This window comes from Rousettus aegyptiacus, unplaced genomic scaffold (assembly GCF_014176215.1).
Source record: "Rousettus aegyptiacus isolate mRouAeg1 unplaced genomic scaffold, mRouAeg1.p scaffold_m13_p_10, whole genome shotgun sequence".
NCBI classification, from domain to species: Eukaryota; Metazoa; Chordata; class Mammalia; order Chiroptera; family Pteropodidae; genus Rousettus; species Rousettus aegyptiacus.
The window spans coordinates 58902585-58918166 of NW_023416285.1; the positions used below are offsets into that span (position 1 = coordinate 58902585).

Genomic DNA, 15582 nt, shown 5'->3' on the forward strand with positions numbered 1-15582 from the left:
AATGATAGTAAAATCACACTGCACTAGAAGAAATAGATACATAGATAAAAAGATAAATACATGAAAGTCGTCATAGGGGTTGTCTTTTGCAGGTTGACATATAAATATTTTTTTCTTTAAAATCGTCCTATTTTTCCTATATTCTATTATAAACATGAATTACTTTTTTTTAATTCCCAGAAATAATGTAAATCTTTAAACATAGTAAGATTCTTCAAATTTGTTTTTGTTTAAACAAGAAAGAAATGTAAAATATTTTACTTCAAAATGTATATGTGTTCATAGTAAAGAAACTGTTAAAAACTTGATCAGAAATGGAAATGGGATCCATAACTAGGGTCAGAGCATTAATCATGGGGAGGTTTCTTGAAACTTCTTGGCCACAGATTCCTCATCTATAAGTAACTAGATAGCAGGTGTGATCTCAGATACTCCATCTAGTTTAAATCTTTTATGAGAATATCCATATTCAAATTACATTGTCATCTTTACTTACATAAAAAAATCTATATAATTTAATTAAATCAAAAATTATTAGAAGCAAACAGTCTTTTCTACTACTTCTGGTAACAGTGTTTTTTCAAAGCTTGGATGAATTTGCTGAAACCTCACAGAACATTATCACCAAATACGGTCACAGGCATGAACAGACAAATGATTTGAAGGGGTTTCAGAAACTCACCCAGCTCTGCTACTGAAATACTAGTGTGTGTGTGGGGGGGGGGGGAGGTTAATATATCTATTTACCTGGTTGGTTACCTTTCTTTATAGATTGTTTACTTTGATGAAAAGTAAGGCCAATTCAGAGGCTCAAGGAAACTTTGGAAAATCAATTATTCTAGCTCTTTTTTGGTAGAGAGCACCCTCTGGAAATGCACAGAGGAACTGCTCTCCAGGTAATCTGGCTGAATAGAACTCACATTTATTCCTCCTCGTTTTCTTGAGAGCACTCTTCTATTTTCCAATGACAGCATTCCTGTCAAGATGATTGGAGTTTAGTTATAAGATGGGGACAAATCAACCTTACTGAAGAATATCAATACTTAATTTCCAATCCTTTATTATTTTTCCTTAGACACATCAGCCCTGAAAGATATAGGAATGACAGGCTGTAGGCATGGAATTATAAAAACAACTATCATAATGTCTAGCTAAAGAAGTAAGCTACATGTGACTTGCTCAGCTGTCAGGAGAAAAAAAAAAAAAAAAAAAAACCTCTACCAGAAAAATAGCATTTGCTCTACCCCTGCCCTCACTAACAGCCAACTGTTTTCAGTTATTCTCACCTGCTGGCCAGGTTCCCTCAGGATGAACTTTCACCAAAGGTGAAGCAAATAAAGACTGTCAAGATTGAGCAGTCACACTGCTTCAGGACCTTTTTTTTTTTTTTTTTTTTTTTTTTGCTGCTGGGGCCATGAACTCCTGCCTATCTTGCCCTGGACCTTTCATTTCCTATGACTCTCCACTCTCCAGGCTGCAGGCAGTTTCTCTGAACTTTGGACTGCCCCTATTACTCTGCCTCTGATAACAATGTGGTCATGGTTTCTGCTTACCAAGCTTCTGGGTCATTACCTCCCCAGATCAGTTCAGCTGATCTTAATTACGTTGTGAATAAAGGTGTGTGTCTAATTGTGTGTGTGTGTGTGTGTGTTTTCTTTTGTTGGGAATATTTTCTATACCAAATTTAACATTTGATAAAAATCTAGTGATATTAATGTTGTATATTTTACTTTATTTTCTATACCCAAGTATGCCTTTTTCTATCACGGATCAGTCGTAGTAATCAGTGATAGATTTCTAATATGCATAGATTTAATCTTTAAAAAATTTCTTATGAAAATCAACCTAGGCATTAACTGCAAGTTAATCTATAAGCACAATAAATTAAACTTGACAATTGTGCTATATTCTCAAATCTTCTCCCTCAAGATTTGGCTATATTTAATCCAGTTTTAGGAATGTGTTTAATAATTCAAATGTCTAAAACATATGTGAATCTTCGATTCCTTGAAAAAAGTCCATGGAATTTCATTCAATATTAGTGTTTTAAAATATGGTATAGTGGTAAAGATTTCAGACTTTTTGCATATTCCATGGATTTAAATCCAATTCTGCCATGACTTTAGATAAGTCATTTAATTTTGTTGTACCTTAGGTTATTTCTTTGTAAAAGGAATAACAATTGTGCCTATAAGTTGGTTATGAAAATTAAATGTTAATATATATGAAGTGCTTAAAAAATAGTATATTTTTACTAAGTTTTTACTACTCCTGCTGTCATTACTCATCTGTACTTTTCCCTAAAAGTATCAACAATAGTTTAAATCTCATCACTATAAAGTAATTTTTAGGCAAAATTTACTGGACATTTGAATGTGAAGCTATGCTTTGGAAATTATTATATTAGAAAATTCATGAATATGAACATTTCAAAAAATAGAAAATAAGTAACCTAACCATTCGTATTAGACATGGCACATAATAATAGTGAGGCTAAGGCTGAAGAACAAAGGAAGAGACTTTGTAACTTATTTAGAATTAATTCAATGATTCCTTTAGTCACTGAGGCTAGTAATAGTGAAATTAGGGAAGATAGTTAAAATGAAGGTGATAAAGAAATACAAATGGTCTGAGAGAGAACACAATTCCAAGAATTGTAGTTTCCTAAAAGTTTGACATATCCAAGTCTAACCCAATTCTATCATTTTCACAGATAAGAACTCAAAAGCACATAGGCCAGAAGACCTATCCAGGATCATACGGTTTGAAAGGAATGGAGTTAGAACTAGAAGCCAAACCACCTCGTTCTATATCCAAAGATCTCATTTGCCACATCATGATGATTTCACATGTTTGAAATCTTAGTTTGAAACCACCAAAGCTGAATGTTAAAAAGCTTCATACTCTATGCATATTACTGATAAGAATTCTCAAAGAGTACAATATTTAATTCTGAGTCTTAATTGGCCAGAAAAGTCTTTATCAGTAACAGGTTCTATCAACTTTGTTGTTGATGGCCTTATTCTTTGTTTTATGACAGATAGCTTTTCTCTAATTAGGTCTTCTTTTAGAACACAGAGAGTATGTCCTATACCTTGAGAAGGCAAATTCCCTTTTCCTAAGGGTCCCATGTTCTTAATATCTAAAGGAACTGAGGCAAAGAAGCTGAACATAATAATCCAGTCCACCCTCTCCAGCTGAGCTTTCATTTCATACTTCACTACAGTTTCTCTAATTCCCGGTTTCTCTTGGGTTGCAGTGTATGCCAAACACACAGCATGTTTAAAATCCCTGCTGATTCGTTGAGATGCTACACAGTGCATGACAGAGTTTGGCAAGCATGAGCTTTTTTTCTTTTTTTACATCTAAATAAAATGAAGCCCGTGTTACCATCAGTTTTACTGTTTTTGAGGACACTAAATCTTCTTGCTACTCCCAGGAGTGCCCGCTCATCCAATAGCCATTATCCTAATTGGGATATGACCAAACAGCTGGATTTACAATGAGGCATTAACCAGATGCTAAATCACACACACACACACACACACACACACACACACACACACACACACACAGAGCATCCTGCAGAAATAAGACTTACAAATGAGTGCTTGAAGACTCATTTCTCACATTGACCCCTGGGGTCAATGATGTCAGCGAAACTATTTCTGAAAAGAACTCTAGAGTGGGAGTGAACAATCAGGAATAACAATAATGAGTAGCTCTTGAAGGTCACAGCTGTTGAGCAGCTAATTGTAACTTGAAAAGCGGAGTCCCAAGTTATTAATGATCTTGCTGATAATTTTTTTTCCCACTCCAAGTCATACAAACTTTTATTCTAACTTCAAAGATAAAACCAGAGTTGTTGTGGCTATAAATGCAAGGCTTTTTTTTCCGTCTAGATGCAGCTGTGCATATCGGACTGCCTGGCTTTTTCACACATTCAGTATAAACTGGTGACCTTCATATAAATTGAGGTACACCTTCCAATCCCCACAGCTCTCCTAAGAGAAGAGATCATCAACTTTGCCAAATATTATGTTTTAACTTGCTAACTACTCAGTATTATAAAAGAGATTGAATGGAATCAAATAAGTAATGTACTCAGGGAGCCAAAATGAGCCTTTCCTTATTTTATATGCAAGTGGTAGAAAACGAAAACATATCACCTTCATTTGAAATACAGACGCTATATTACATATTTAAAGTTGCATTATGGGAAGTGAAAATAACATTTCCACAGGCTAACGAAAATTATACTGGAGGACAAAAAGGACTGTCTGCTTTTCTAAAAATTTACTAAGGCCAAAGTAATACAGACATGAGGAAAAACAAGGCATACTCTTAGAACATCAGAGAGCACAACACACATGGGAATTCTCTTCCAACAACCATCCCAAATCCCTCAATGATAATTTAAATTAGGGTTGCTCTCCTCTCAACTTCATTTTATATCCTATCTTTTGGTTTATAATTTCTTCTCGAGTAAGAGTGAAATCTTCAGATTTCTATTATTTATCTAAACACAGTCATTTATTTACATACAGTAGATTCATAGTAAATGCCTGATGAATGAAGGAAATGAAATACTTTAATTAGGATGTCTTTCCAACTGGAGGGCTGTTCATTGCTCTCACCGCAGCAAGTCACTAAGGTTCTTGAATGAACCCCTGAGGCTGCCACAGAATGATGCAAGATACTTACCTTTCCTCCCCTCCACTAGCCCAAGAGAATTAATAAACAGCTTCCACAAAGCCCAGAAGCAAAAACTGAAACTGCATTCTTAGTATAATGCAAGTTAAACTAGAAGCAAATTTGTCTCATGTAGGGTAAAGGTGGGAGCAAAGCATCTGATTATTTCACTGAGATTCAGGTCTGTGAAACAGCATGTATACAAATATGCACACTCATTTTATTTTCTTTGATTGCCTTAATAGGCTTGTCAGTGATGTCCCATACAAGTATGCTAATATTTTAACCAGCTTTCAAAGGTGATGGTCTACAGGTCAGAAATACTCTGCTATCTGCATTGTAATTAATATAACATTAAGGAAATGTATTGAAAAATGCAATGAACCCAGATCATATTAAGAACCCTGAAAAATATATGATAAAACATAGTTCTTTAAGAATTTTATAAGCAAGGAGGAAAAAGTACATATATGCATATCTGTGATAGAATGATAGGTTCCCTAATACACTTAAGCACCAAGTACAGCTATTTGCACTTATACTAATTCCTAGAAACTGCCAATAATATAAAGATGAATAAATTTTCAATACTCCTGTTTCTCTATATGCCTACAAAAATGAGTAAGTTTCTACCAAGCCCAAGCTATTTAATCACCTATCAAATTTCTTGATATTTTCAAAAATATTGTGATTACCACAGCTGGCTGGTATTACCATTTTTTCAGTAGTATCAGATCACCTAGGCAGGATACAGGGAGACTAGAATAATGAATAAATGTATCAACTTTACCCTCTTCAAACTGGATAACATCATTAGCGTAAAATTCCAAAAGGTAAAATCTATCTCCCCATAGTCGATGTTCACAAACCCATACACTGAGCCATGAAATTTTCTAGCCATGAAAAAAAAAAAAAAAAGTAACAAGCAATACTGCATTAAAATAAAACAATTCATATAACCATATACTCTGGGAAGATATATATATATATATATTTTTTTTTTTTTTGGTGGGGTGAAGAGGGGAGCAAACCCTGTCACTATATGGTGAGATTTTTAGTTGTCCGTCTTTAAATATCTAGGGAACAAATGACCAGCTAAAACAGTCAGAAATGCTGTTCAGATTTTCTTCACTTCCTTTCTACATCTACATAAATCCTTCTAGGACAATTCACACATTTATGTGATTTTCTCTCTGCAGGTGATATCCAGATCTGTTGTTAAGGATCGAATTTACTTTAATTCCCATTATTCTCAAAATCTCTACAGAACTGGCTCGTGAACACCTGGAAATATATCATAATAGAAACTAAAATCATTACCTTCTTTAGAAACCAGTTTTCCTTGCCAACTATTTAATTCAATATATAGATAAGGAATATAAGCATAGGTTGAGCTCACAGCCGTATTTTTAAAACCATGTATAATAATTTAAATTCTTTTATTTAATATGCTCCATTTTAAAGAAATTAATAAAAGTGCTTTTAGTTTTTCAACTTTAAATTCTGTGGTCACGATGTCTCAAATATGTTGCCCCAAGTACAAATTAAAACTGTAATTTTGCACATATCAAAGTAGTTAATGCATACATTTATATTCAACTTGTATTTAGATCTACTTTTAATGGAAATTAGTCATATGAATAGACTCAAGGAAGTAAAAAGCTCTATATTTTTTCCATAAGTGTCAAAGAATTTTAGATTTGGCAAGGGCTTTTCAAATAACAGCCAATCCACTAATGTTGTAGATGGAATAGTATATAATTTACCTCAATTTACATAGTTTTACAAGTAGCAGATGGTGGATTAATAATAAGGTGATATACATTATCACCCAAATCAGGACACTTTTGAGAATGAAAGAGGATACTATTAAGAATTACTGCAGGACAACAGGTGTAAACTAGGTCTCTCTGGGGAAACCAAGACATATGGTTAGCCTAACTATAACACATGGGATGTGTAGTTACTGCTTTAACTGAGAATATTCAATCTGTTATAGAGACAAACAAATGGAATAGATAAACTTATGTGTTAAACATACATAATGTATAGACAAGTAAATTGATAGACATAGGCAGAATTCATAAGATGTATTAAGAATAGAGAGTAAGTTAGCACTCCACAGATATATTATAGAATTAATGAAACATAGGTCTGTTGAATATCAATAACAACAACGGAACAAATGACCTCGAAAGGGATGCAAAGACTATGTCTCTTAAATATTCATAAAGCCTCCAGATTGACAGCTATTCATTTCTAAATCTGCCTCCCTTGGTGACATCCATTATGGCTCTTTTCTAACCCCATGTGTTCTCTACTTTAGAAACACAGACATAACCTATAGCAGCTCAACATGTTAACCAATAAACTGCATCTGTGATTGAGTGTTCAACAAAGTAAACCTGTGTTACCTCCAGGCACCTTCTAACTATGGATCTTCACAACAGTATATATATCTAAATAGTGCATATATCCACACAACACTACATATGTCTAAAATCCAATTAAGTTATTATTCATTCAACAAATATGAGTACCTTGCATACAGCATGCTCAATTCTGAGTTCTTGGGATTTAAAGATGAAAGACACAGTAGCCTTTGTTCTTAAACAGAGCCTAAGAAGGAAAACAGATCGGTAAACAGACAAGGTATAATTGTTATCATATCCTGGACTCCAGGGAGCAAGGAAGGCTTCTGAGAAGTGACATTAGAGAATACAGAAGAGGATAAAATAGAACAGAACAAAAGAGAAAAATAAACTAACACTTATTGCTTACTGTAGGCTATAAAAATTTCTGAGTAATCGATGTGGATTAACTCATTTAATACCCACAATGACACAATGAGTTATTACTGCTATTATTCCTATTTGAAAAATTAGAGAAAGGAGGTGCGAAGAGGTCACACATATAGCAAATGGAGGAATCAGGATTGAATGCTAGGCATTCTGGCCCAAGAAACTATCTTCTTAATCACTAAATTGCACTACCACTACCACCATACCCCAAATAGCAAGAACTAAAATATGACAGGGAATTAGAAAGACAAAGAAAGGGAGAAGAGCATGGTAATGAGAGAATCCAAACTAAGACAACTGCTAAAGTTCAACAGTTAGAACATGGCATAGGTACAAAGAATTATAAGAGGTGAAGCCACTAAATTCGGCAAGGCCCAGAAAATGAGATTACCAAAGCTCTTAACAAAACACCTTTGTCACATGGCCACATAACACAAAGTATGAATCATGATTTTATCTCAGAAAATAGCTGAATATATTATGTAGCATGAAAAGCAAAAACCAAAAACAAGCCTTGAAAATTTTAATTAATAGTTTTCTTTGAATTTATGGAAAGATTTTACAAAAAATTCATATTCTCTGACTATGACACAATACAAATAAAGATTTTAACACAATTTTCATCTAATCTAGAGTTCTATCCATGTATTTCTTGAGTATTTCTACTGTTTAAATTTCACACATGTAATTACATAAGCTTATGGATATGTACTATGTATATGTAGGTCATAAACTAAAAATGATATAAATGTAAAAATAGATCTCGAGCTATTCAATAATACTATGTTGTCATAGGTGTTTAATATCGATAACAGTTTTGTATAACAGAAAAAAATAAAATATAAGTAAAAAATAAACCAACAATATAGATATCTTCATAGGCCATTCAAAAAAATTTGCTAGATTATCTTCTAATTATAAATAATCACATTAATTTTCTATGGCTATAAATAGTCACATTATTTAATATAGATGAAAACAAATTTAGAAATAGTAGATGAACAAAGGGCACAACTTTCCTTTCAGAAGTAAAACTGGGAACAAATTACTCATACAAGACCAATATTTTCAAATAAAATTGAGAAGTTAATCTGTTTTTGAAATCCTAAGATTTTTAAAGAATAAATGTCTTAATGTGTTTACTTTTTAAGGTAGAAATGAAGGTGAATATACTTTTGTGTTTAAAAACTGTGTTGCAAATAATGTTAATTTATTCTTTTCATATTTCAAGGCTAGTTTGATAAGCATATTAGTAACAAATATTGTTGCCATAGTATAATTCTAAAATTTTAAAATGATTTTAATATTTAAACAAGTCTTCACTTCTTTTTTTTTTTTTTGCTATAGCCTATATATAGTTATTTAGATCCATTCAGTTAAAGCTTATTACAATATGTAATATTTAGCTTAATTTTTAATTTCCAAGTCTGATCCAAAAATATCCTAGTGTTTTTATTAATCTCAAAAAGTATTACAACATTCCAGAAATAAAAATTGTTAAATGCTTTATGTACTTTTAAAATGTGTTCACTAAAGCACTACATTAGCCTGTTTACCATTAACCAGTGATCAAAAAGAATCAGGGAACTGAAATACCAAAAATAAAAAATCACTAAACTTCATCATTTTTTCTCAATTCCATTATATACACTCATAAACCTAATTCTCTATTATGTGCTCTATTTACATACAGGGCATTTGAGATATATTGCTGTCTCACTAATTCATCAGTGACAATCAAAAGCACTTTCATTTACTAATGCATTTAGCTTATGCTCTGTCATCATCTTATTATATATGTATAAACTTTCTGTGGATTAGCGTTAGCAGAGGCTGCTAGAGAGGCAACATGTAAGAAAAGTTTGCGACATCTCTTCAATTCATCAATTGTACCAACCTATGATTTGATCACCTTCAATGGCTTAGAATTTTGCCTTCTCTAAATGTAAGTGTATCCCCAAGATCTCTCTTTGCCCATTCCTTTCTCTGCTTTGGCAATTTCACAAACCCCAATAGCTCTAATTATCACTTTTATGTTGAATACCAATAACTTTTCTCTTGATATTTATTCATATGTCAGTTTGCTTTACATTGACAGCTCTAATTCAATATTTCCTATACCAAACTCATCATTTTTTTTTTCTAAAATCCAAAGCTTCCTTTTGAATCCTAATTCTGTGAATGGTACCACCCAGTTACCTAGGCATCTTTGATTCTTCCCTCATACTCACCTCCTACATCCAATTAGTAACCAAGCGCTGCAGATTCAATCTCTGTGCATTTCTCACATCATCCCTCTTCTTTCCATCCCCATTGCTATCTCCCCAGTTCAGGTACTCATTACCTTCTGCCCTATGGTAACAACCTAATGATCTCCTCACTTTCAAGTCCCTGTCTACCCTAAAATTTTCCACATATTTCTGACAGGCTCTAAATTGCAACTTTGATCAAGAGCTTTCAAAGAATCTCACTGCAGACAAAATTATGTACAGAGTCTCATCCTGACATGTAAGACCCCCTACGAGATGGCTACAACCTACCTCTCAAGCTTCCTGCCTCACTACTTCTTTCCTCATGTCTTTATTGTTGATTAAACTAGACTATTCACAGTCTGACGAATGTGACTTACTTTTCTCCAACTATAACTTTGTTCACATAATTCAATTACCTGTAACACTCTCCCTCCCCCAGCACCTCCCATCTATGCTTGCAAATGATCCAAGAGGTCTTTTAAGAGTTAGTTTAAAATACTACATATTCTAAGCTTTACCCATCTTTCCTTCTTTCCTATCCCCAGCCTACATCAGGAATGCCATTTCCTCCTTCTTCAAAATACAGCACGTGAATGATACCACATTTCACAAAATCATAGAGTGAAATGCATACTAGTTTCCCTATTCTTTCTGTTACTAGCAAGAGATTGTAATTCTTTGAGGAAGAAAACGGCCTTCTAGAAGGTTCTATGTATATTATTGGCACAACAAATATGTGAATTAAACTATTTTCTCTCCTAAATATTTATATTTGATGTTCAGTTACCCAAGCCATGAATCCATGAATGTGGCCAAATTATAAAGCCAGTATTTTAGAACATAACTTTGCCTCTTCTCCAAACTAAACCCAATATTAATAAGTAGCTAAATTCATTGAAAATTCTTCTTTAATTTCCCATTATATATCTCTGGTATAATTACTATAAAGCAGAAAGCCAAAAAGAAAAAGAAAAAAGGAAGGAAGGAAGGAAGGAAGGAAGGAAGGAAGGAAGGAAGGAAGGAAGGAAGGAAGGAGATGGGGTAAATAACTTACTAAGTCTTAAGAATTAAATGCTTAATTGTGTTTAATACATTTATATATGATGCTTAATCATCACAACAATAATATATGTACATCTATTATCACCTATACAGATGAGATAACAAAAGCTTTTTAAATCTAAGTCCTTGGCCTTGGTTAAGATGGTTAATAAACAGTAAATATGGAAATAAACCAAAATTTCTCTCACCTAAGTTCACATAGTAACTATAATTATTACTACCCTCTCTGTAGCTGTAAAAGCTGCAGATATGTCTAATAACCAAGAAAATAAATTGCTTCTCAAGAAGTAATAAATGGGGAAAAATATCAACTTAATTAACTATATATATATATATATATATATATATATATATATATATATATATATATATTAGAGTGCATGGCCAAAATTCTGTATTTCTGTACTATAGACCTATTTTAATAATGCAGAATCTAAAAACACAGACATAAGCCAATCTATGAAAGTCAGATGTTCTATACACAATAATACTGCCCCACCATTCTGGTACTCACACCATTTGGTAAAGAAACAAGTTCCTAAACAAATGATTTAAAGTCATGTTTAGGGCTGTAAAGTTTATTATTAATTTTTTAACGTCAATACTATAAGCTACTTCTCTATACTCCTATTGCCTTCTTCTCACATGAAAATATGACTCAAGATGTACATAAGAATTTTAAAGAGTGATGTGCAAAGAATGCATTTTGTACATCAGTTAGACCTGTTGTTTTCTCTGAACTGGTAAACCGTGACTAAAAACACAAATAAATGTGAAAAGGGGCTTTTATCTGAAATAATATTGCATTGCATATAAATCGAGAAGCTAACGAGCACTTTGAAAACCCTATTATATCATTCTGTTGCAATAGGTTACATCCTCAAAGCTGAGCTTGTAAAACAGAGAAGTTTCCATTGCTGTAGAAACATTAATCTCTGTTCTTCTGTTACAAGTTTTTTCATCTCCTTACCTCCTCATGAATTCCTAAACTTTACCTACACACTTCAGACAGTAATATAATAATAAAATTATAAAAAATTAGAACCAGCTTTTCCAAAAATTTGGGAGTAAGGAGAGTAAGAACATGAGAACATGCCAGACATTTAACTCATCAAAGTCAAAATAAATAACACTACTAAAAACATATTAAGAGGAACAAGGTCTCAGATTTTCCAGTGATCATCAGTTATATGAAATGAAAACATAAAAGCCAGAAGGAAGTAAAGATAAATTGTTTACCTCATGCACACACCCAACTTTCAGGCTACTCTAATTCAGGATCAGAGGGAGGTGAGGAATTATTCTGTTAAGAATAGGGCTAGGGAATGAGTGAAAGAGGAAGAAAATCAACCCAAACCAATCTATATTGAATGTTTAGCTGAGCTGAAGAGGGCTCAGTTCGTATAGGACATTCCAACCAGCAAAGATAACATTGTTTGCCAAAGATGTAGAAGGGGTCATGGTTTGTCTAGGAAATTGAAATAACTTCCTTGGGGTTGAAGAATAAGATGTGTGGGGATGTGGTTTGAAGTAAGATAAAGTGTGTTGCCTATTAATCTTATTTACTGTATGTATATGTTCTGATTCTTAGGTTTTAAAGCATCCTACATTTACCTCTCCCTGTTCCTCATTTATTCTAGTGTCCACGACTTGTCCAATCATGTTTGTGAGTTCATGGTATAGAAAATCTCAAATCATTGTGTTACAAGTAACCTGACAAGTGAGCTTTTGCCACCCTTTCCCTGCTACTAGTTTATTATAACACCATCGTATGTACAAATAGGTAAGCTCTTCAACTGTGGCCTTGGATCTATGACTTAAAAGTGCTTATTGAGTGCAGCTTTCATTTTTTAGATTCTTAACCAATGAGAACATTAACCATTTCCTTAAGGTAAAGCGTTGCTTTACAATATACCAAGGGATATTGTTATTTTAATAATCAGATGTAATTAGGCAAGAGTGTATGTCAATTCATTTTTTGAGGTACTCTCAAAATACACATGGAGATTATTTTTTGTTATTATTTTATTAAATTGTGTGCTATGTTACATTGTTAATGAGCACAAATATGAGATTAGTCTCCTGTGTCTTTCCAAATTTTTACCTGAAACATTCTACTAAGAACTGAAAGAATGCCAAATATATCTAGGCCAGTAGATCAACTGTTCTAATTTTCTTCAATTTGTCTCTTTGCTATAGTACTGAAAAGTATACATTGCAAACGTACATGTATAGTAAAAATTCTTTCAGCTGTTTCGGGAGAACACAGGAAAGCTCAAAGTCAAATCTAATCTTGGCTCCTCTAAAGCGCTGCTAGGTATTATTGGTAAGTAAAAGGAAGGATTGGATGAAAATCCTAGCAGATGCTCTTTTGTTGCAGAAATCTTACTGTATCCAAGCTAAAGTAGAATGCCTAACAAAGAACAGTAATAGCTTTTTTCTTTTTGATGAGAATAACTTATGTACAACAAATAGCATTTTTAATTATTATTTTTAGATTTGTATATTTTATATAAGTTATGAGTTCTTTAATTGGAGGCTAGATAATTGGGTTTCTATTCAAAGGAATATGTGGAGAAGTCTTTTGGAAAACAGCGCTATCCTTCCTTATCAACTTTCTCTGCCTCTTCTTGTCTTTCTCAGTAAGTGATGCAATCATTCATAATGCAATCCTCTTAAGCCAGAAACTTGGTTATCCTCTTTGGGTTTTCTTTCTGTCTTACAATGAATTTCTACCTTATGTCAAGTGGTCCTCATTATCATTAATGTCACTCCTTGAGTTAGGGTCACCATCATTTCCTGCCCATATCAATAAAATAAACTCCTTATCTCCAGTCTTCAAGCTTCGAGTTCATTCTTCAAATGCTGGCAGCGGGTCACTTCTTACCTAATTCCTTTAAGATGAATTTAATTGCTACACTGCTGCCATAAGAAACCTTTCCAACTCTTCATAATGTTATATCATGCCATCCTGATTAGACCCTTGGCCACTTCTCCAGATCATTCTGGACTGATGTCTAAAAACTATCCTTTGGACTTCTATGCTCCAATCGTACCTAACTAAGCCTTTGTTCTACCGTTTTCTCTATTTATAATAGTATTTTTCTTCTTCTACCTCTGCACTTAGCTAAATACTACTTATCTGTCAGGTTGGGAGCTTAGATGTCACTTCAGGAGCACTTTCTCTGACCCTCCAAGACTGAATAGATGTTCCCTCTACATGTTCTATAGTACTCTATACTCAACTCTGAAATAGGTATTCCCAATATTGTCTGTCTGTTTTACAATTGCTACTATGTGAGCCTAAGTCATGGGATAGCCAGTGACATGAATAATTAGATCATGAATATTAACATAACCTAATGGGAATTAAATTCCTTTTCTTGGAAATTTTAACTAAAAAGCAAGACGACAGTGCCAGTTGATGGTTGGCACTAAGAGGAGTGCTGTACCATTTGCGGTAACAGTCACTTATAATGTTAATGAGCCAAGAAAGCTGATATAAAGTTAGAGAACCAAAGAAGAGCCAGGCCTATTGGGGAAAACAATTCCCTAATATTATTTCCTGATATCCAAGGTCCATAACACACACAAACGTGTGCATGTGCATGCACACGCACACACACACAAACACTCACAAGCTTGTGATCACTATCATTTTATAAACAAGGCTCTTGCCACTTAGGGTACAGGAAAGACGTATCCTCTAGCAAACACTTGCCACACTGTACTACCTTTCTGTCTCCCATTAATGATTGAGAAATGAAGAGTTTGTGAATTCTCCATCTTTGCTTTCCTGGCACTTAGTGCAGTACCCAGCATGCACTTGCACTAAATCCAGTGTTGTTGAAAAAAATAAGTGAAGGCAAGAATAAATAAAGACTCCTCCAATATTTAATAATTCAGACTGATTTTAAAGGCTGACTTTTATTTAAAGAAAAAAATCAAATGACATTTTCTCCTTGCTTATAATTATTATAAAAGCATTCCCATCTGTAAACATAAAAATTCCAAAATGGGGTAAAATAGAAAAAAATGATGGTAGAGTTTGCTGTGGTTCTCCAAAGGGTCTGATAGAGTACCCAAGCTCCTTGTAAAGCATTTTGGCTCTTGCAAAAGGTAGAGTTTATGACTCATCAGGTTTGAAATGTTTTTGCTGTATTCTGAGAGGACACTTGTATGAACCCTGGACACTATAAGTGTGGCTTGCAGGAGGTTTATTTGTAGAACATCTCAATGGACTTTTTATACATCTGCATGCAAATCATGAAGAAAGGAAAGTGCTGATAAAAATACATTAACATTCCTTTAGCTTCAAGGAAAACTCTTGATATCTAGTCATTAACTGGGCAATCTGCCTTCAGACTTCTGTCAGCCTTAAATGTTAAAAAGAAATATGTCTTCTGGGAACACTATTTTTTTTTTAAATTCTTTATGCTTTGCTGCTTTATTGTGAAGTCCTAATTCCTATGAATTCAAACACTCATTAACCTTCAAGAACTACTATTAGCTATCTGGAGTCAAATGAAAGTAAACGGAAAAAAGGGCAAAGTTTAATTTCAATAAATAAAAATTTTGTTATGTTGTTATGGCTATTTTTGTTGGGTTTCCACTTGCTTGTCTGGCTATCTATGGAACAAAAAAGGGTTAACATTTTTTAAAAGTAATATCCATTTTATTTTTCAGTCACATTGCATTAATAACCATCTTTATTATTTATATTTATTTCTGAGTGTTCTATATCTTAAAGTATCTGTTTCCAAAACAGGTTATTG

General features: G+C 33.4%; 1 protein-coding gene across 27 annotated transcripts in view; it reads right to left on the minus strand.

Annotated features, from left to right (window-relative positions):
- The window catches only part of ADGRL3 (adhesion G protein-coupled receptor L3), a 713052-nt gene that overhangs the window by 423460 nt on the left and 274010 nt on the right, over window positions 1-15582 (minus strand). Inside the window, exon 1 of one of the 27 annotated variants that reach the window (XM_016153128.2) lies at window positions 7233-8048. The exons of the other annotated variants lie outside the window; for them this stretch is intronic. Within the exon in view, the coding sequence (XP_016008614.2) occupies window positions 7233-7239 (7 nt within the window). The 5' untranslated portion in view covers window positions 7240-8048. Of the gene's footprint in view, window positions 1-7232; window positions 8049-15582 lie in introns of those variants that run through there. 27 annotated transcript variants of the gene reach the window in all.